The following is a 22733-nucleotide window of genomic DNA, read 5'->3' as shown; positions in this document are numbered from 1 at the left end:
TGCTGGAAAGACGGGACTTTGTCTCCACAAGGACTGTGCAGTGTTCACTCCTACCAATTCTGTCATAGACAGATGCATCTGCAGCAGGCAGATTGGTGAGGATGAGGTCAAGTATATTTTTCCCTCTTGTTGGTTTCCTCACCACCTGCCGCACATGCCCTTCATGACCCGGCCAGCTCGGTCAGTAGTGGTGCTACCAAGTCACTCTTGGTGATGGACATTGACGCCCCCACCCTGAGTACGTTCTGCGCCCTTGCCACCCTCAGTGCTTCCTCCAAGTGCTGTTCAACATGGAGGAGTACAGATTCATCAGCTGAGGGAGGGCGGTAGGGGTGGTAATCAGCAGGAGGTTTTCTTGCCCATGTTTAACCTGATGCTATGAGATTTCATGGGGTCTGGAGCTGATGTTGAGGACTCTCAGGGCAACTCCCTCCTGACTGTATACCACTGTGCTGCCACCTCTGCTGGGTGTGTCCTGCCGGTGGGACAGGACATACCCAGGGATGGTGATGGCAGTGTCTGGGACATTGTCTGTAAGGTATGATTTGTTGAGTGTGACTGTCAGGCTGTTGCTTGACTAGCTCTCCCAACTTTGGCACATCTCCCAGATGTTAGTAAGGAGGACTTTGTAGGTTTGGGTTTGCTCTTGTCATTTCAGGTGTGTCGGTCGATACCGGGTGGTCCATCCCGTTTCATTCCTTATTGACTTCATAGTGGTTAGATACAACTGAGTGGCTTGCTAGGCTATCTCAGAGGGCATTTAAGAGTCAACCACATTGCTGTGTGTCTGGAGTCACATACATGTAGGCCAGACCAGGTAAGGACAGCAGATTTCCTACCCTAAAGGGCATTAGTGAACCAGATGGGTTTTTACAACAATTGACAATGGTTTCATGAGACTAGCTTTTTAATTCCATATTTTTCGTAATTGAATTCAAATTTCAGCTTCTGTGGTGACGGAATTTGAACCCATGTCCCCACAGCAATACCCTGGGTCTCTGGTCTAGTGTCAATACTACTACGCCACTATAGGAAATTCCCAATACCCATCATAGGCTATTCTTTTCAATTCTTGCTGGTCCTCCTCTGCCAACTCCATTGCTAGTGGGGCACTGAACACTGTCTCCACTATGCACAAAAATCTGGAGTGTGGGAAAAAAACAAATCATCTTAAAGCAAAGAATGTAGCATTTTCACTACAGCCTCACCAATAATGCCCGTTCAATCTAAGGGAGGTTCACACATTGCAACAGTGATTTGCTACTACTGCAATTTGGACAGCTGCTTGTTAATTGCCCAATCTGCCACATTCATTGCTGTTTTATATGTATTGAGCACAAAATAAAAATGCTTTATGCAGCAATTTTATTAGGGTTAAGAAACTAGCAGTAAACATGTGATATGTGGCAGTCCTGATTTTGCAGCCCATTATCATATATTTACTAATGTGAAGAGTTTTACATCAACAATAACTTCCAGACCTCGTTCTTTTCATCCCGCCCTCATGTCCCTTTCCCCATCCTCCAGTTAACTAATTAAATAGAAAGCCCTCAATTCTCCTCATTCACCAAATTCCTTCCCTACACATTGTAAGAGTTAGATAACCACTATTTGTTTACTCCTTCTCCCCGTTTGCCTTCCATTCTGACAAACCATCTGTCTGTCCAATTAATCCATGCTTTGGATCTCTGTAGTATTTGGTTCTAGACTTTAACCTTAATTTACTTCCAGCCTTCGGTTCCTCCTAAGACTCCTAGTGGAGAATGTTTGCTTACCTGACCTCCAGGAAGTGGTCAGAAAGTTGGAGGGAACCTGCAATCTGGGATGCCCCCACACATTGTGACATTTGAGCTCCACAGCGTGTGAATGGTGTTACTGATTGGTTTCCCGTCCGGAGGCCCGCCTGATTCACAGGTTGTGCCTCTAGCCAGATGGCAGCTGGTTGATGAAGGCCGCAGTAGCAGGTAAGTCCACGCCAGGGATGGGGATGGGGGTGGTTGGTGGTCAATTGGGGATGGGAAGGACAAGGAGGATCAATTGGAGGGGGTTTGATCGGGGTGTGGGGGAACGATCAGAGCAGGTGTCGATTGGAAGACAGGGGGTCAATTGGGGAGGTGAATCGGAGGCGGGTCAAACAAAAGGGGGATCGATCGGAGTGGGGTTGATCAGAGTACGAGGAAGTTGATCAGAGTGGGAGGAGAGGTGGTTGATCGCGTGGGAGCCTGAAGGGGAAGAGTTGGAGATTACCTGGAGGAGGAAATCACAGACCTGCTGGGGCATCGGAAGCCTTGAGGGAGAGGGATTGGAGCCACGGAGGGGGGGATTCGAATTTGCAGGCCTGGGGATGGTGTGAATTGGAAATCTCAGAGTGGGGTTAAGTGATAGGTCTCCTTGCAGGAGTGGGTATCAAAGGAGTGGAGCTAAGCGGCTGGGATGGGGGGGGAATCACAGGCCCAGTGAGGGTGATGGGATTCCAAAGGCCTCATTGTCTGGAGAGGTAATTAGGGCCTGGTGATCAGAGGATAGTCATAGGCCTCATGGTGGGACTGGAGCCCTCAAGGAATAGGCTGTTGTGGGGAGGCCTGATCGCATAGGCTCCTCAGGCTGGCATCTGGATCCAAGCAGAAGGTGTGAAGGCACTTACCTCCTGAGTCTAACAAGTCCTTGCCTAGAGGGAGCAACTGGATTTCCTGATGCTCTGGAAACCTGGCTGACCAGAATTAAAGTCAAAAATCTGAATGGCAATGAGGCTTGAAGCCTCATTATCATACTTAAAGTTCCAACCCACTTGTGTAGAGCGGGGGTTGGCTGCCTGCCCACCTTTTGACCTCAGTTAAAGGGGTGGGTTGTAGGTGGGTTTGAATGGGGAAACATTTTTCAGATACACCTGACCCAAACCTACCAATTTTTTTAATGTTAAAATTCTCCCCTAGTGATTCACCTTTTTAAAGGTAATTATGCCCCAACTATTAGTGATCCCATTTGTTTTTACTGTTGTTGACACTCTTGATTTCATCAATTCCATGCTTACTTTCTTTGCATATTTTCTAACAAGGCTGCTCATTTTTCCCCAGTATTGCTCCTTTTTCCTCATTCATTTCCATTTTGTCTGTATGTCATGTGCCCTTTACCTAGCGCCTGTTTACTATTTTAGCTGTGGCCTTTTATTTGTGCTATTGGTTAAAACTCCTCTCCTCAAGATTTTTCGCAATTCTACAATTCTTTTCCTCTGTCTTTCTGTTCCTTCTCTTCAGGTCTTCAGTAATTCCTACTTAAAGCACTTAAGACTCTATTGCTTTGCTGTGCTCAGTTCTGCATTTGCAGACTTCATTTCATTGTATCTATCTCTCATTCCTACCCTATGTGCTCTCTCATATTCATGCATCAATATCCTTGCTTACCTCTAATTTATCAGAGACATTGTCAAATAGCCAGTCACTGCATTGGCTCTGGTAATTATCCATAAATCCTTCCTAAAAGTCTTCTCTAGTCATTATTTATCATTTATCCTCTTTGACCTCAAAGGCAATATCTTCTGTCACAGGAAGGGAGAAGTGGAAGTGCAATTATGATTTACATTTCCTCTTCCTCCATCATTGCCAATAATCTAACTGTTTGCAGACAAGAAATTCTGACCTAACCACTGGAGATTGATTTCCATCCATGCCAGCATGCAAAAAATTAGAAATGATTGTTTGCTTTTTAAATTTTAAATGATATCACTGTTAGCACTCAGGTTCCTTTGCAATACTCCACTGACATACAATGTGAAACTTAGCTTCCTTTCTTTTATTCTTTCATGGGATGTGTGCATTGCTAACAAAGCTAGCATTTGTTGTCCATCCCTAATTACCCTTGAGAAGGTGGTGGTGAGCTGCCTTCTTGAACCGCTGAAGTCCATCTGGTGTGGGTACACCCACAGTCCTGTTAGAAAGGGAGTTCCAGGATTTTGATCCAGCTTCAGTGAAGGAATAGCGATATATTTCAAAGTCAGGATGGTGTGCGACTTGGAGGGGAGCTTGCAGGTGATGGTGTTCCCTTGCATCTGTTGCTGGCCCTGTGCTTCCTATGAACTGAGACTTGACCTCATGCATGAAGTGAGCAGGATAGTAATGTCATCAGGCAGGTACAGAACCTTTATAACATTGGAGTATGCACTGGAAAAAGTGCTGACTGCCCACAGTACCATTCTGTTCTCTCCAATAGACATACAGATGTAGGTGTATCATGCAATTCAGGTGAAAGAGCTTTAATGTATTTATTAAAAGTAAGGAGTATATATAGAAGCAAAATAGGTGATCAGGTTAATTCGTAAAATCAATCTTCAAGTAACTTTCCTGTGTCATTGTCATACTGTTCACCATAATTTACTTAACAGTGTTTTTGTATGTTCTTTCACTGCAGTTACATAAGAACGTAAGCTACCTGTTGCTTACAAATCAAGCACTTTGATTTTGAATTTTCAGTTTACATCCACAAAGAAATATGAAATTCTACATTTCTCTTGAGTGCATGACATCCTCGATCTACCTTTCTTTTCTTAGATAAAGACCAAAGGGTCACTTGTTGCTGTTGTCTAGCAGGCCCCCCACCTGCCAAGAATGAGGAAAATTAATTTTGCCACATGAACATTGATTTTGGACTGTTGTTGATGAAGAAAGAACTTACTTTAAAAAACATTTGGAGACTTTGGCTGGAGAAAAACATTAGCATATCAACAGACAGCAGTTCAAAGGGCAAAGGCGCTATTCCCTGTTCTAATTTAATCCGCAATGGATTTGTGATTACCAGATGATGAAGGTAGAAAGGCTAGCATTCCAGGTTAACTGCTAAGAATACACAAACAGACGTGGTCAGATCGGTTTGGGTCACATGACTAGCTGACTGTTGGAGTTTTTTGAATTTGAACTTCCAATAAGGAATTTGAAGTCAGAAAGCATTTTTCTCCTGGACTGAGAAGATCTCTCTCCTGTCTGCTCTCATCCCGCTCTCACCAGCTTCGGAAACCATTGAAGACATATGAACCCCAAGAGAGAAAAGTCTCCTGCAGTAAACAAGTTTTAAGAAGAATACTGGGCTCCAACGAAAAGCAAGACTACTTACAAAAGGACTACAGTGAGCTCAAAGCACAGTAAACAAGAAACTCTTCTGATATTGCCTCAAACCTCTCCATTTATTTTTTCTTCTGCTCTTTTCTGTCCCTATTTGCATGTGTGTATCGCGTGTGGATTCTAGCATGGGCATGTCGTAGATCTGTAGGCGTTAATGGTATTAGAATTTAAGTTTAAGGTTTAATAAATTTCACTTTTCTTCTTTAAACCTAAGAAAGCCTGTTTGTGCTCATTTCTTTGCCTTATAATTCGAAAGTGGATTCATCAAAGGGGGAGCTCAAAACACAGTATGTTTAAAAATAAACCCTGTTACAATAAGACCAAGTGATGACAGTAAAAGATCCCTAGACACCTTTCTCACCTGGTCGTAACACTATAGAATTTAAAGTTCAAGGATCAGTGCTCTTAGACTTGAAATACACTGCAGGAAGTGATCGACATTAAGTGAATTGAAAAACTGGATCAGAGAAACAGTGACAGATGCAATGGACATCTCTTGATAATAGCTACACGATGCAATGGGGATTGGGGGTATGTGGATGCGGAGGCTGAGGTCACATAAGTTATTTTAACTTATAAAATCTATCCAGCAGACCTGGCCAGTGCTGCCACCCCAACAAGCTGAATAAAGAAGTGAAGATTCATGGGACGTTTGTGGGCCAAATGAAACTGGTCCTGCAGGATAAATGTTTGACACCCCTGCTCTAGTGCCTCTGTGGCCAGTGATGCTTTAATATTGGGGGTTGTTCTAGTGCTAAATTCTGTGAACTTAAAACATTTAAAAAAATGTGGGAGTAGGGTAATCTTAACTCTACCTACCCAGCAGTGGGTGGGCAGTTAAAATGCCCGAGGTGACTTACCTGCCAATTTCCCACCTGGATCCTGATGACCCTGATTTTAACCTGTTCTTCTGAGCAGACAGAAAAAGCACCTGTCTGAAGCCAGCGGGGCCTTTCTTTAGATATGTCGATCGGAGTAAGATATGGGTAAAGAGCATGGCTGCAATTTTTAATCAGGCCTAAGTGAGGAGGTCGCTGTGATGTTCCTGCCAGGCTGAATTGAGTCAGAGGGGGGTCAGGAGGTGAAGAGATTCTGGGAAGTAAGTTTTTAACTTCCCTTTGTGAGACCAGGAGGAGCAGGAATGCTCCTCTGGATCCGCATAAGAAACATTTCGGCCTTCTCTGCTCCAGACTCTCCTCCCCATTCACTCTTGTGAGATCCTACTGGAACCCCCTTCTCCACATCTGTCTGCTTGCTGGTGAATGGCCATAGCTGTTTGATTTCGAGATCAGCAGCTGCTTTGCATCCGGATTGGACGGGAGGTGGAACAGCAGCCCACTGGTTAAAATAGCATAGGTCTCATGCTGCCACGGACAGGTGGTAAACTGACTGACTCTCACAGTTTCCCGTTGGAAGTTAAAATGGTTGGTGGAAATTTCTGTACCAGCATTACACCAATAAATATGACAAACCAAATTCAAAGGTGCTCAATGAGTCTAATAAAGAAAGACTTTGCATTTATATAGTGCCTTTCATGACCACAGGACAGCCCAAAGTGTTTTACAGCCAATGAAATATAAGTGTAGTCTTCTTGTAATGTAGAAAGTGCAACAGCCAATTTACACACAGCAAGCTCTCACAAACAGCAATGTGGTAATGAGCAGATCATTTGTTTTTGTGATGTTGATTGAGGGATAAATATTGGCCAAGACACCAGGGATATCTCTCCTGCTCTTCTTCAAAATAGTGCCATGGGATCCTTTACGTCTACCTGAGTGAGCAGGAAGAGTGTCAGTTTAAGGTCTCTTTTGCATGATGGAGTGTTTAATAAATGTACCCAGTGCTCATTTACATGAAGGGTGTGGGTGTCCCACCACACTCAAATATATTTAAATGTAATGGCTGGGATCAGAGGTCCCCACATAAACATATGCCACATATACTCTCTCCTGGACTTGAATCCCAGTCACCATGAGGCAATATAAACAAAGTACTGCTGGTCACAAATTGACATCAATCTGAGGTCAGTGCAATAGTATATAGCTGCACCCTAAGGGTTAAAAATTTAATAAAATTACACTACTAAAACTAGTTTGACATCTCATGAGCATTATTACTCAGGGATGTTTCAGTCTCATAGAGTGGTTGGTGAAATTTTATGAAAAACTCAAGGAACACAAAGATTTCAGAAGCTGTTGGTACTATAGATGCTGAAATGTAAAAGTACAAATACCAATGAAGAAAAGTTGAGAAATTATACTCATTATTTAACTATAACAAAATCCAAGAATTATTTAGGTTGGTATAATTACATCTTCAGTATGCATGACTTAATTTTTTTAATCATCCATAGCCTGTAGCATTGAATTTAGTGGAGACAGGAAACATGGAATGAAATACAGGAAATTGTTTCAACGGACTAATATTGAGCCTCTTCATCTTTGAGACTTTGAGTCTTTTAAAAAGATTCTCCACATGGAAATGTTTGATAAGTATTCCAGTGTGTTCTTTGTGCTTAAGTTCCTATTCATTTTAGATGGGAGTCTCTTTAATGTAAAAAGTGGTATTTATGTTGACTTTATTTGAACTTATTGTGCTGATATTTGTCTGCCAGCTTAAGTGAGTTCTGCATCGATAAAGAGTGATTCTAATCATAACAGAATGCTAAAGATTTTATGGTCAGGACATTTACATAATTATTCATAGATTCGGCTTTGTGCAGGTGTAGAAAGCACTCTAGTGGTGAGAGCATAAAATCATTTGTAAGTGAAAATTTAAACGGATGAGGATGATTGAAGCTAAATTTCTGAAAGTCTTTAGAAGGCATTTCAACACATTAGCAGCCTTTGTCAGGGCTGATTGGACAAGGAATTAAGTCAGGACAAGTAAAAATGGAGGATTAGGAAATGTAAGGTTCAGCAGAAGTTTCGACGCAGATAACTGAATAGCCCAATGTTCAATATCCCCTGTTTGTTGATTGCCGGAGTGAAAGTGGTGGTGCAGGAGATGATTGTGAAGAGGGTTACTGTGCCACTCCACAACACCATCCTCTTAAATCTATATTGCAGCATGCCTGGAAGGCGATGGAGGCAGGCTTGCCTATGGTGCATAACAGCAGCAGGTATCCTTGCAACAGACTGCACAACTGTGCATCTTGCCTGTAGTTCATTCCGCCCCATGGCGGCAGTTGTTACCAGGTGGGTGTGCAAATATGGTTGGTGAGTCAACCAGTCAGGTTTTACCGTTTTTAAGTTTAGATGATACTACATTAAAGAAGGCATGCCAAGTAGACCATGTAAATTACATTTAAAGGCAAGAGGACAATTGAAGGTAAATTTCAATTTGGGGTACTTCTGAAGAACCAATTAGCAAAACAGTTAGTCAGACCTTCAAACATGTCTATGCCATTGGACCTGCTGTCATAACCTATGCTGAGCGTTGAACCCTCCAAATGCGCTAATTGTCTGTCAAATCTGAGACTGGCAGGGCTGAATTTTAAAGTGGCAGCGTGGCTCTTAGCCTTAGCACCAGTAGCGGGTGCCATCGCTGCACGAGCAAAATGTGGCCAGTTGATCCCAATCATGCAGTGCCCGACAATTATGGATGGGGGGACATGTGGCCCATGCAATCAAGGGCCTGAGGCAGGGAAAGGAATGCCAATGGCACCGTCTTCTCACTCAACAGCAGGTGCTGGCGCCATATTTAAAGGCCATGCAGTCATTCCTGCCTGGATGGAAAAAAAGCCTTCCTGAGTGCCCTTTGTTCCCCCTGGACCTTGTCTGCTGCCTTTACAGCCCCTGGACCTTGTCTGCTGCCTTTACAGCCCCTGGACCTTGTCTGCTGCCTTTACAGCTCCTGGACCTTGTCTGCTGCCTTTACAGCCCCTGGACCTTGTCTGCTGCCTTTACAGCTCCTGGACCTTGTCTGCTGCCTTTACAGCCCCTGGACCTTGTCTGCTGCCTTTACAGCTCCTGGACCTTGTCTGCTGCCTTTACAGCCCCTGGACCTTGTCTGCTGCCTTTACAGCTCCTGGACCTTGTCTGCTGCCTTTACAGCCCCTGGACCTTGTCTGCTGCCTTTACAGCTCCTGGACCTTGTCTGCTGCCTTTACAGCCCCTGGACCATGTCTGCTGCCTGTGCTATGTAAGAGACAAGCTGCTAATCGTGAGCCAGCACTGGTTATGGCTGAAGGAAGAGTCTGGGTTGCCCCATGGTTTAGCGATGCCTCCCTGCAGGTTCTCCTCCAGGCTGCAAGGGCAAGGCAGGAGGTCCTCTTCCCCGGGAACAGGAGGAGGAGACCTGCTCGGCTGAGCAAGCAAGCCTGCACATAGATTGCGGTGGAGGTCAACGGTTGTGGGGTCACCCCCAAGGCATGGATCCAGTGCAGGGCGCCAGTCAGTGACATCATCCAGGTTGTTGTGGTGAGAACTCCAAACACTCTGGAGCCTTTGGCAATTGCATGTGGCTCAGCGAGAGACAGTGGTAGCTTTTGAGGGAATGGCCATCCAGTCATATTCATTGGGGAAGGACAGAAGGACATGATGCCTGTGGCTGGGCCGCATCTCAGTGAGGGAGTGCACGTCAGTCATTGTTCAACCCTACACAGTCCCTCGAGAGGGCCCACATGCAGGAGGCATATGCGTGCCTCCATCATGGCCCACTGGACTATCACCATCAGAGGTCTGGGACTTTTCCCTGCTGGGTGACTAACTTTGGTCATCATTGTGTCTGCAGGAGAAGGCAGCCCACAATAGGAAGGAGTGTGCTAGGACCAGTGATGGAGTGTCATATCTCCATGTCCTCACCCCGATGGGGGAGGAAGCCATGAAACTGGCATGGCAGCAAGGCAGCCACACCATAGCTGATGGTGAGGCAGGGGCACCTACTCAAGAGAGTGAGTGAGCATCTCCTGGGACACAAGGGTGTATCTGGTACTAACAAGCCATGCTGTGTGTATGATCACCACTGCATCAGTTGGAGCTGCACAGTCAGGATGGTTGGAATGTCACAATGGCCAGACCCTAACAATTCAATGTCTATGTTTTCTCATGCAGGTCAAGATGAATGACAAGAGAGAGGAGCTGTTGGGGCTGGGGGACTGTCAGCCACCTCTGAGGAGGAGGAGGCAAACTCGGAGGGTGCACCTTCACATCATTCCCCTGCACCTTTTCACCATTGCTTTGTCCATGAGCTCTATGCAGCGGGCAAGGCAAGAGGGGAATGAGGCAACTGGAGTCTCCATCAGGTCCACGTCTCTCTCAAGTCAGCAGGGAGGTACGTGTAGCTAATAAGTGGGGAGGAGCGGCTGCCTTCTGCATCGGGGGACTCATCTCAGGTTGCTCCTAGTGTGGCAGTAGCTCCAAAGCCCCTCTGCCAGTGACACCAGCTCCTCCATGATCCCTGATGACAGGGAGAATCCCTGCACCTGTGCAGGAGGCCCTCAGTGTGCTGGGGCCCTCCAAGCCTCAGGCAGCCAGACGTCAGCCGTCAAAGTCATCCCAAGCCGGGGGTAGCAAGGTCAACAGCCTGCCTCCACCTCAGCTGACAATGCAGGGGAGAACCCTGTAGGAGCATCCAGAAAGGATTTAAGAAGAGCACCTAGAGGCACCTAGGGGATCATGGATGAAGATGCAAAAGAGACAGGTAGTAGTGCGTTTAGTGTGATGCGGATTAAACAAATGATGTTTTCTCACCACATCTCCTCTCTTATGATTATGCCCTTTGAGAATTCATTTACATCCTTCCTCCCAAGGTGCTGGAAGTGAGGGACCAAGCCCCGAGTGCTCAATGCTTCAGCCTTGCCACTGTGCGATGTGCACCTGGGTGCAGCAGTACAGAATGAAGGAGGCGACAACAGGGCTGCTTAAAGGTAAGGCTTTATTGTTGCAGTTCCAAAAGGTGGTAAGGCTCAAAGGAAATGTGAACGTGTAAGGGTGCCTCGTGCCTCCCTTGAGCGTATCTCATGGCGCCTTTCCTGCTGTGCCTGGGGCCCTTAATCTGGTACTGCCTGGGCAGCATCTTCCTCCACATCCTTGTTATCGGAGAAGACATCTCACTCCACGATATCCTCACTGACCAACGCCTGCCTCCTCTGTAGCTCCAGGTTGTGCAGTGCACAGCAGACCACCACAACACACAAGACCCTCGCCAGGCCACATTGAAGGGCTCCACTGGATCAATCTAGGCGCCTAAATCTCATCTTGAGTAGACCAATGGCCTGTTCAATGGTCGCTCTGGTTGACCTGTGGCAATTGTTGTACTTCTCCTCTGCATCCATGCGTGGGTTCTTCACAGGCATCAGTACCCATGTCCTCAGTGGGTTCTGATGAAAAGTCACACAGACCTGAAACATTAACTCTGTTTTTCTCTCCACAGATGCCATCTGACCTATTTCCAGCATTTTCTGTTTTTGATCCTCAGTGGGTAACTGTTGTCTCCAAGGATCCATCCCTGAAAGTGCGCGGGGGCACGGAAAAGGTCTGGCACCTGGGACAGCCTTAGTATGTAGGCGTCGTGGCTATTTCCCGGGAATCTTGCACACACCTGTAAGATTTGTTTGTGGTGGTCGCAGACCAGTTGCACAGTCAGTGAGTGGAAGCTCTTCTGGTTAATGAAGGCAGCAGGCTGCTCAGTGGGAGCCTCGATGGCCACATGCATACAGTCGATGACATACTGCACCTGGGGGAACTTAGCGATGACCCGAATCCTACAGCCCTCTCAGCTTGACTGTTTGGACTGGCGAGGAAGTGCACATAGTCGTCGGATGCCCTGAACAGGGCATTGATGACTTCCTTGATGCAGCAATGCACTGCAGACTGGAAGATTCCACACCTATCTCCAGTTGATGCCTGGACTGATCTGGTGGCATAGAAGCTCAGTGCCATGGTGACCTTGAGCACCACTGGTATTGGGTGCCCACCAAATCCCAAGGGGCTCAGCTCATCCTGCATCATAGCGCATAGATCATTGACGGCCTCCCTGGAGAGGCAGAGTCTTTGAAAACACTGCCTCTCGAACATCTGCAGGTAGTTGAGCCTCGGCCGTAGACCATCTCTGAAGGGTAGCTTCTTCTGTGCACAGGAGGCAGCTGGCGTGCCACTCTGAATTCTCCTTCAGCCTTTCTTTCCTGAGACTGGCCCTCCTGTATGCCCCCCAACTGCAGTGGTGCCCCTGATGGTGCCTGCATCTCTCTTCCTCTCTGCTCCTCCTCCTCCTCAACAGGGGCCATGAAGCCAGAGTGAATAAATCCCATGAGAGCTTGTTTGTCCCTGAGTGCAAGGCCTTCAAGGCAAACAGCAACCCCCCACCCCACCCCACCCCACCCTCCTCACTTGTGACCTCCGATGAGGTAGCACTGCTCCGATGGCGCCCCGGTATGGTTACCCGCAGTGTTGGCACCTTGTCCCCCACTCCTAACAATGTTTCCGGATGCCCCTCCCCCCACCACCCTCGCTGACAAGTGATGCTGCCTGACCCAATGGCTTCCCAGTGAAGTCAACACTGATCTCCCATCTCATTGTCACTTCCTTTCACCACGCGAGACCCTAAAGCCCTGTGGTTCCCGTACGCCATCAGATAAATGCAAATTGTAGAATAAAATTGCTGTCTATTGGGCTGTTAAGTGCCTTAATTGCCTTCCCGCCTTGTGAATGTGCAAAGTACGCCTTCCATGTCAGCAAACAGTAAAATCTGGAAGGGACGTCACGACGTCAGATTTCCATCCCTATTTTATGCCCCTTCCCCCAGCCTCTGCTCTGTCTCAAATGGTGCCTTAAAATTCAACCTGAGACCTCAATCTACAGATGTGAGTACTGTTGAATGGGCATAGAATCACCTTTCAGGCAGGTCCGCCTGCTTGACATCCCTGTTAGTTATTCTTTCTTTCTAAACAGAGCAAGGCTAAGTTCAACTTATGTAAATAGACTGGAGTGGTGGGGTTCAACAACGCTTTAGTAGAAGGTACATGGAACACCTTCAAAGGTATAATGCTCAGCATTTAAGATAAATACATTCTCAAAACCAATAAACTCAGACTAAACAAATGGGATCCTAAAATGATCAGCAAATAAATTAAAAGTGAGATCAAGCCAAAACATTGCATATACAAATCCAGCAGATAGAAAGATAAAAAGGGATAAATGCAAGATATTTCAGAAACATGTCAAAAAGTTGATCAGAGAGGCAAAAAGAGACCTGGTTTTAAAAAAGCACACATAACAGCTAAAGCTCAGCATGATAATAAAAAAAAAGTGAGCAGTCAGGGCAGAGGGGAAAATAATAAAAGGTAAGAATAGGCTTGAAACTGAAAATAAGCACAAATAGTAAATATTCTGAATAATTACCCCTTCCAATAATTCACAAGGGACAACATGAGCAACATGACCTCTCTAAACAATGACAACCCAAGTGAAGCCAATTACTTTGTTATAAATGAGGCTAAACATAGGCTAATCGGGATCAAAACAAAAGAAAAAGCATATATTTTTTAACCTAGCATACTGAAAGAGACAGGAATGAGATCTCTGAAGGACTGACAATAATTATTTGACATTGGACACTGAGGAGGAAGCAGAATATTGGAAACAGGCCAATAGGGTTCCCATATTCAAAACAGACACAGACAACTACAGACCCATTAGTCTTACTACTCTTTCAAAATAAAATAATGGAAATTTATTATCAAGACGGATAAGATTATTTGCATTAACTTGTTTATACTTCATTTTAAGTCTGTTATCCGTAATGTAGTCAGTTCATTTGATCACAAGGCATATAATCTTTGTTATATGTTCGACTAGTAAGTCACTAAGTACGTTGATAATTCATCTTTCTAAACAATTCTTAAAATACCCATTATGTATATAATACTGTTTATTCTACACATATTTTGAAGCTTCATATCTAGTGGAAATGGGGCAGAAGCATTGTGAAGTATGATTGAATACTCCATTCATGATAATGGTACGGCCAATGCTATTTGCCCAAGGGCCTACCACTGGGTGGCTGGAACACCCAACTGAGTTTGTATACAAGTCTGGGTCTTTGAAGCCCGACTGCCAATTCAACACATTGAGAGGAGCATGCACTGTGCACATTTTGTCCAATATCATTTGCCGCTCCAGCGAAGGAGGAGACCAGAAGGTAAGATCTCATTTATTTTTGTGGGGCCAGGACAAGCAGGAGTGGCTCCACACAAACAATTTAGAGTGTTACTTCATTAGGACCCCCTCCTGAGTACAGACCTATATCAGGCCTAGTGGTAGGTCTGGCCGTTCAATATTGCAGCAGTGCAAAGCAGGCAGGCTGTCTGGGCCTCCTGTCAGCAATAACAGGAAGCCGACCAGTTAGCTCTGCCAGTCGACCACCCAAAAACCACACATGGGAAAATCCACCACAATATATGGGACAAATAAAATCAATCACAACCAGCCAACAGTAACATGATAAATACATTCATACAGATGGCCATTAACTTATTTTGATTTTGCAACTTGGTAGTTATTATCCATATCTTTTCCTAGAGAAAGACTTTTGTATCCAGACAGTGGTTAGGATGTGAAACTTGCTACTGCATGGAGTAGTTGAGGCGAATAGCACGGATGCATTTAAGGGGAGGCTGAATAAGTACAAGAGGGAGAAATGCATAGAAGGATATGCTGATAGGGCTAGATGAGGAGGGGCAGGAGGAGGCTCTTTTGGAGCATAAACCCCATTCTAGGCCAGTTGAGCCAAATGATCTGTTTCTGTGCAAAAATGTCTATGTAATTCTATGTAAAGAAAAGTATAGTATTAATATATCCTTTACAAATTATGAAATGCATTGGGATTTGTGGTGAAAGTGCAGAAATGTGAATGTTGTGTGGTGCCAAACATAAAAGGATAATAGCATATGTTGATCCCAAAAATAACATGTGAAGAACTGTGGCACCTGTCAAAGTAAACAGAATCATTTAAGGTAGATATCCCTACGAGACCAGCTTTCCTTGCTCAAGGCTAAAAGAATTCAAAAAGGTTGCCCAAATATATTAAGTGTTAATATATTAAGTGTTAATGAGTCTCAACTGTACAAGGGTTTTCTACTTTACAATATATACCATAGCTACGGGTGCATGAGCATCTGATTATACATATGTGAGGTTTCCCTTTTGCTGCTTTTGTCCTGTCCCTCAGTCTTGATATGCAATCAGATATACGATTCATTGCTGTTATTTACAGATGCAGTCAAGAGGCTTCCAACCTGTACAGCCACCAGGAAAGTTACCACCATATGGCTTTTCTCATGGGCTCTCTGGAGCACAAGCAAAGCGACAGCCAGCAACCAGTTCCTCAGAAAGACTGACATCCCAGTCAAATAAAATTTTGATGAAAAAATTGACCCCCTGGGATGCTGCATCACAGTCTGCTGTTGGTTCAGTAGAGGAAGCTTTTTCCAGCAGAAATATCCAGGAATCGATAGCAAAGAATATTGTTTCAGCAGCCCGTCGAAAGACGTTACCTGAGCCTCCGGAGGAATGGAAGGCACGAGTAGCCTATGTCCCCCCACTTCCAAGCAGTTACTCTTCTGTTGCCACTTTCCATGCCAGAAGACCATCTAGCATAACATCCTCAGTCAAAACTATAGCATCCATTCCAGCAGCTACCATCCAAGAGAGTTCAATGTATAAACAGCCACTAAATTATCAGCGATCACTGACTGACTCAGACATGTCGACTGGGGCATACTCTGAACATGAAACTTCAGGAAAGCAGGTAGCTGATCCAAATTATAATCCTTATCCACGGGGCTGGAAAAAACAAAGATGAAACCATGAAAGAAAGGGAAAGTTTTCACCTGTGATTCATCAGGCATTTCCTCTTGTTGAAGATTATAGTATGGTTTGTATTGACAGGAAAAGTGAACTCCGTTTTTAAAAAAGTCAAAGAAGAAAAGGTGATGTGTGAAATATTGTTAGATAAAGGAAAGGCATTTTTTGGTGGATATCACCTTTTCCATTGTGTGATGCCGCACCTAAAGTGATTTTGTACACATATTTCAGCAAGGTGTTTAATTACAAATTGTTCAAAAATATGAGTGAGGATTATCATGGTAAAAGCAAAGCATTTACAAACAATGGATTGATCTATATACTGCAACATTAACTTCATAGTTATTTCCAGATAAATTAACTTACTGGCGTTGGCTTTAGAAACAAAATCAGAACTTTGGAACAAGATGAAGCAGTTATAAAAATGGTGCTTATTAAGTTGCAGAATTCATATTTTACATTGCATAATTCATAGCATTAGAGAATTTTTGGCCGATTCAGTATATACACATAATTATCTTTTTTGGGAGGGTGTTACAATTCTGTAACAGATCAGAAGGATTAAGATGAAACCATTAGATGAAATACAGAATCTTGTTCCAGACTGAGGCTAATGGAAAATGACAAATATCATAAACCAGGACAACAAACTTTGGGTTTGTTGTTATGGCATCACAACACACTCTGGCTGACAAGATGCACTTTTCTTTTACATAATGGGTAAGCCTACTGTTTCCATCCATTGTTTGTGGACTTCTCCATCCAATGCAACATTGACATCACACACCAAGAAAGAAAGCAAGAAAACCTTTGCACTCCAAGGCAGTCAGTGTTGCATGATAGGAAAGCAATGTGCAACAGGTTTTCTTTTTGCTGGGAAATATTATTGACGTATTATGGATGTAGGACATTGTAAACAACAGCAGTGTCTGATGACTTTACTGGAGGATAGGTAAACAATAGACCATGGCAATAAGATGTTACGAATGCATGAGAATTAACCCACTTGACAAACAGAAATTTTAAATTTTCCTGGCACTCATCATAATCATAAACGTTTGTCCCAATTAAAAAACAGCTTACCATGTTAGGCACAATCTACATTATTATGGTATTGACTATGAAAAAATAAAATAAAAGAAAATATATGCACATAATTGTATGATCAAAACTGTTCAGTTACATCACAGCCATCCAAAATGCACTGTGGATTTTCTTTTTCTAGAAATGGCCTAGAGCATTCCTATGTTTGACCACAAGGAATCTTTTCATCTGTACTCTTAAGTCCTACAAAGATTCATTTTTCTTGAAAGTTGGTTAAATATTATCTTGGACAGAATTAATAGTGAACATGTGAATTAAAAGGGATTGGTGGAAATTGTACTGGGTAATAATATGTCATTAGGAATTTTAGGAATGACTTGGACAGCATTACACTGTTCACTTTTTGAGCAGGCTTTAATTCTCAATTGGAGAAATATATTAAACAGTCAGTGAATTGGAAAGTTTATTGTGGGTTACAGTAAGTGAAAATGTTTTGAGATGTGAGTCCAGAATTAAGAGATGTAGATAAGTTTTGAATTCTTTTGCTTACTTTAACATGTAGGGAAAAAAAACTTCAGTATAGTGTTATAATTGCTAGCCAAACTGCTCAAATTATGGCAATCTGAAATATACATTCAGTTTATCAACATCTGAAAAGAAAAAAGATTCATGATGTGACTCGTGATCTTTGTGAAAACTCAAACATAAGTTCTAATATGCTGAAAAAGCTAACCTATCTTTTCAGGTTTTGATAGATGTACTGTGTATTTTTAGTTTTTTCTGTTAAATAAAGGGTGTAAGATGTGGATGCATAGCATCTATTTTTTGGATGCTATGAATGGCCTTAGAGGACCAAAATTGTGTCAGTGGCACAAGTGTACACTTGTAGTGCGAGTTGCGCAGGACACCATTTTAGTGAGGGCGTTAGCAATGTGTGCAGTTAGCATGCACTGAAGTATACAGAGTAGGCAGATCATGACATCAATCAGTGTGTAACTGTGATTTGACACCAGCACTGACATTTTGGAGCTCAATGCTTCAGCAACAGGAAGGATCCAACCCATCACCACCATTATCAAAGAGATAATCAAGTACTTTCAGGTTAGTTGCTAATTGATTTCTATTGGCTGGTGCAATGTTTGTCCAAGTTCTTTAAAGTTGCTAAAATCTACAGGGAATGGCAGGGCAGATGCTGAAGGAGCTGGTTCTGACTTCAAAACTTCCAAATAAACCAGTTGCTCCCAAATATGAATGCAGTAAAAGACATTCCCCTTAGAACACATGACTGGGAGAATGAGCAGAGGTGACACAGAGCAGGGCAGCTCTGGAGGAGGGAGGAGTGAGGAGGAAGATGGGGAAAAGAGCTGTTAGCAGGAGCCATATCTGCCCAGGGGTTTCAGGGACCAATTCTCCTATCTGAACCACAGTGAGGAACAAGGCCCAATTTTAACTCACTCAAAACCCATTCACTTACACGGAGTTAAAATCGGGCCCAACGTGCGAAACGTCTATGCTTCAGTAAGGATCTCCTCACCCAAATCTGCCATCTGCTGGAGTCACAACCGCAACCTCAGAGCAAGGACCGCATTGCCAGTGGCTGTGAAGGTGACTGTGGCCATGAACATTTATGTGTTGGTCTCCTTCCAGGATGGAGCAGATGATATTTGCAACATCTCACAGCTTGCCATCCGCTGCTGCATAAGAGAGGTCACTGATACTTTCTATTCAAAGACAGTTGACTACATTTCATTCTCTCTTGTCAGAGGGGAGCAGGCAGAGTGAGCACACGGCTTCACCAGTTTTCAGGCTTTCCAATGGTCCAGGGTTCCATTGACTGCACACGTGGTTTTGTGGGTGCTGCATTTCAACTCTGGGATTTGCCACAACAGAAAAAGATTCCACTTCCTTATCATCGAGTTGGTGTGCAACCATACACAGCAAATCATGCAGGTCAAACCCAGTATCTTGGCAGCAGTCATGATGCCTTCATTCTGTGCCAGTCCACTGTGCCATCTGCATTTGAGCCACCATGACAAAACAAAGGGGGAATGCTGGGCCACAAGGGCTATTCACTGACCCTGTGGCTGATGACTCTGGTGTGCACCCACACACATGTGGGCAGCATGCAAACAACTATCGTCATGCTGCCACACAAAATGTGCTAGAGTAGACTAGTGGCATGCTGAAACAATGCTTCTGCTGCCTGAACCTGGAGGAGCCCTGCAGTACTCAGCAGAGCAGGTGTCAAGATCCATGGTGGTCTGCTGCATGCTGCACAACCTCACCATCATGAGGGCACAGCCCTTTCTACCAGCAATATAACAAGCAGCTGAGGAGGAGGAGGAGGAAAAACAGAAATTGAAAGAGGTGCAGGATGAGGAAGACAAGAGGCAACCTAGACAGCTCCTTTCTGCCCTGACTCCTTGTGCCTTTCCTTAGTGCCTGCTTCCGTATACCTCTGCCTGTCCTAGTGTTCCTATGCAGCCCCAATAGCTGCAGCACGGCTGGTGGAAGGCTGGTGACTTTCAGTGGAGGAGACTGCAGTTGGCCTTGGAGGATGACCTCGAGCAGCTCTGGATTTAGAAGGCCTGGCTGCAGACTGCACCATCTTGGCATAGGCATATGAGGCTGGCTGGCAGGCAATAGTAAGGCATTGGTAGAGTGGCAGTGGTGTGAGAATGAATGCTGTCATCCTGAGAGAGGACAGCAGACTCATGCTGCACAGAGCCACAACTCGCTCGGGGTGGCACTTCAGCAATCCTAGTAGTCTGTAGGAGGACAGACTGCTGGACGGCTGTGATGCCCTGCAAGATCCTTTAAATACTGGTATTTGCAGCCATGATGGCAGCAATTTTGGCTTTCTTGGTGACAAGCTGTGATTGCATGAGGGCAGTCTGAACTTCCAGTACAGCGCAGACATTGGGCGGGTCTGCTTGAGCTACAATGGAAGCTGAGACATTGGCCATCAGATGCTACACCATGGTTGGGTCCACAATTGTGCTAATGCAGTTAGCTAACATTTCCATGCTGGAAAGAATGGGCTCCAAGCTCTGCACAAATCCCTGTGGAAAGTTGGTGCTGGACTCCGTCATGTTCCTTAACATTGACCACAGGCTTTCTGGCAGGCTTCCCAATGTACCAAGCATTTCATTGTACATATCCATCAGGCGTCTTCTGTTGGCCACCCATCAAAGTGCCCATCTGAGTCCTCTGCAGCAGAACTCGTGTGCAGCCTCACCCTCCAGTGAGCTGGTACCTGCGCTACCCTTGCCTTTTGCCCAGGCTGCTGGCCACTCATGCCTGCTCACCACATACAGATCCCACCTCTATCCAAGCTATCCTCCAAAATACGCACAGTGTCAGTACAGTGTCTCAGTTGCTGGATCTGTGTGTGTGAGATCGAGTGACGGTGTTTCTTCATCATCACTGTCTTCTTGCTCTCAAACCACTGCCTGGCCAGGTTGCAGTTCTTGGGTATCTGAAAGGTGAAAGGCACAAGGGTAGGGTTGTGGTGAGGGGAGGGGTGAGGAAGTGAGAGGTGCATGTTTACACCATCTGCAACTAGTAAATCAGAAGATATTGTGGAATAAAGGAGAAGTGGGATGAGAAGGAGGATTAAGTATGAGGATACCGCTATCTTCTATCACAGGGTTGTCCAACATACAGCCCACGGGTCAGGATTTAGCCAGTCAAAGGTTTCCATCCAGCCCACAGATGTATTTCAGTGATGAGAAATTTCCCATTCTTTTCTTCTCTCAGATTAGCTTTTTTAAAAAACTCGCAAGTCAGTTTCACAGCTGACAGGTGCTGTATGAGAGCAGTAACAGTAGTTTCCCAACTTCGGACAGATTCATGGTTTCTGACTTTTTTCTAAAAGGCTAGCGGAAAACACTGAATCTGTCCAAAGTTGGGAAACTGCTGTTCCCAATGTCAGCACCTGTCAGCTGTGAAACCCAGCGCAATTTTTAAAAAAGAAACTGACCAAACACAGTGCTGTGGTGCTGAGTGCGCCTGCTCCCTGCAACTGTAAGAGAGAGAGAGGAGAGAAGGACAGAGAGAGGGGAGCAAAGAAAGAAAGAGGGGACAGAGAGGGGGGGACAGAGAGAGAGAAAGAGGGGGACAGAGAGAGAAAGGGGGGGAACAGAGAGTGAGGAAAACACAAAGGGGTGGAACAGAGAGTGAGGACAGCACAGAGGAGGTGAAACAACACAGAGAGGGGGGAACAAGAAGTGTCTGAAGCTAGTGGTGATATTGGTGGGTAATGGCATTTGAAGATGCAGTCACTGGCCTTGACCGCTCATTTGAAATCATTGAGCTTTTTGTGGCACTGCATCCAGGCCCTTGGGCCTTGATGCCTGGCATTAACTGCCCCAGCTGCCTGCTGCCTTTGCCTTCTAAGAGTTTCTCTGTAGGGACTCCTAGCACCCTGAAAATAGAGCACATCTCTCCTCCTGTGTGTGCATTTCCTCGACCAAGGCCTCCAGTGCAGTATTGGAGCCCACTCCCTCCCATCGTGTACCATTCTTCTGTCTTTCCCAGATCAAAATCAGTTGTAGGATGATGTCCAGCACCTGGTCCAGCCACAATGCATCTACCCTTTATGAGTTACAGGCTGGCTTTAACCAGTGCTAGCCTCTCATAATTTTAACCCCCTGCTGAGCCATACAGCCTCTCAACAGTGCATGTAGTATTGACTGCATGCTACAATCATGATAACGTTCAGGCATCACAAAGTGTGTGTGCTGCCTACATCAGAAGCAACGGGTGCAGGTTAATTCTGCATCACAATCCCCATACCCATTTTTGAGGGTTATCAAATTTCATGGCCAAATTGTTTTTCTAAAATATCAATTATTGTGCACATTGCTTTGTTTTGGGCTTAATCAAAACTTTAGCAATTGGTCCTTAAACTTCCTGCACAACTTGTTTCAGCTCTTCAAACATTATGTAATGTCAAAAACTTTTACATTAAGTACAGTGCTTTATTATAGTAACATTGTGTTGCACACAAAAAATAAAATTTACAAGTAAAGTAAAGCCATGACGAGAACAAGTGGACTATTTGGTCATTACTTGAATTGACGCTAATGTTCTGTATTCTTCCTTTCATTAAAAACAGTGGGAGCACTGATGTGCATGTGAAACTCATGCTATCAAGACCTTCACACAGTGTTCCTGTCCTATCAAGTTTTTATTGTTTTCAACATAACACCACAGTCACAGACACAATGTAGAAACATTATGGTACATACATACAGCTGCATAAAAATAGCTGTGATGACTGCATCAACTGAATAAGAAAAAAGGAATACCTGAAGTGTCTTAATATTTACTGTATTTTGTGCACATTTTGAACTGATATTCTTGGTGTTATCTATACTATGACTTCAAGTAGAGAGTTGAATATCTAGTTGTATTACAATACTTATATTCACGCATAAGGGAGAAATATGCAACACATCAACACTTGTTAAGCACTGAAAGCTTATTATACATAGCATGTCACATTGTTAAACAGCAAATTGACACAAATATTTGTTTTTAATGACAATATTTGTCAATTATTATGCTCCTGATATAAAGACTGGTACAAAATGTTCTAGAGCACTTATTTGATTTGCACATTTGGTAATAACTCTGCTCTACTATATAAGTGCTTCAAAATAAAATATTTTGTTTCTGTATCATTTTTGAAGGAAATAATTTCTTGAAAAATATTTGGATGTGTAATTTTATTTTTGTGTAGCTCAGAAACTTCAAAAAGTTGATATCA

The 22733-nt window shown here is 44.3% G+C and overlaps 1 protein-coding gene across 4 annotated transcripts in view; it reads left to right on the top strand.

The window, feature by feature from the left end:
• The window catches only part of LOC137373863 (synaptopodin-2-like), a 156909-nt gene extending 135861 nt beyond the window's left edge, over positions 1–21048 (top strand). For 3 of the 4 annotated variants that reach the window (XM_068039362.1, XM_068039380.1, XM_068039352.1), the window contains one exon: positions 15327–21048. In XM_068039362.1, the coding sequence (XP_067895463.1) occupies positions 15327–15914 (588 nt within the window). In that variant the 3' untranslated portion in view covers positions 15915–21048. Of the gene's footprint in view, positions 1–10863; positions 10981–15326 lie in introns of all 4 variants that reach the window. The other variant, XM_068039372.1, reaches the window with a different exon arrangement.
• Positions 21049–22733: the final 1685 nt, after the last annotated feature.

The sequence above is a fragment of the Heterodontus francisci genome, chromosome 1 (genome assembly GCF_036365525.1).
Source record: "Heterodontus francisci isolate sHetFra1 chromosome 1, sHetFra1.hap1, whole genome shotgun sequence".
NCBI classification, from domain to species: Eukaryota; Metazoa; Chordata; class Chondrichthyes; order Heterodontiformes; family Heterodontidae; genus Heterodontus; species Heterodontus francisci.
The sequence above is the reverse complement of the archived record's forward strand: the minus strand, read 5'-3'. Positions and strand labels throughout refer to the sequence as shown.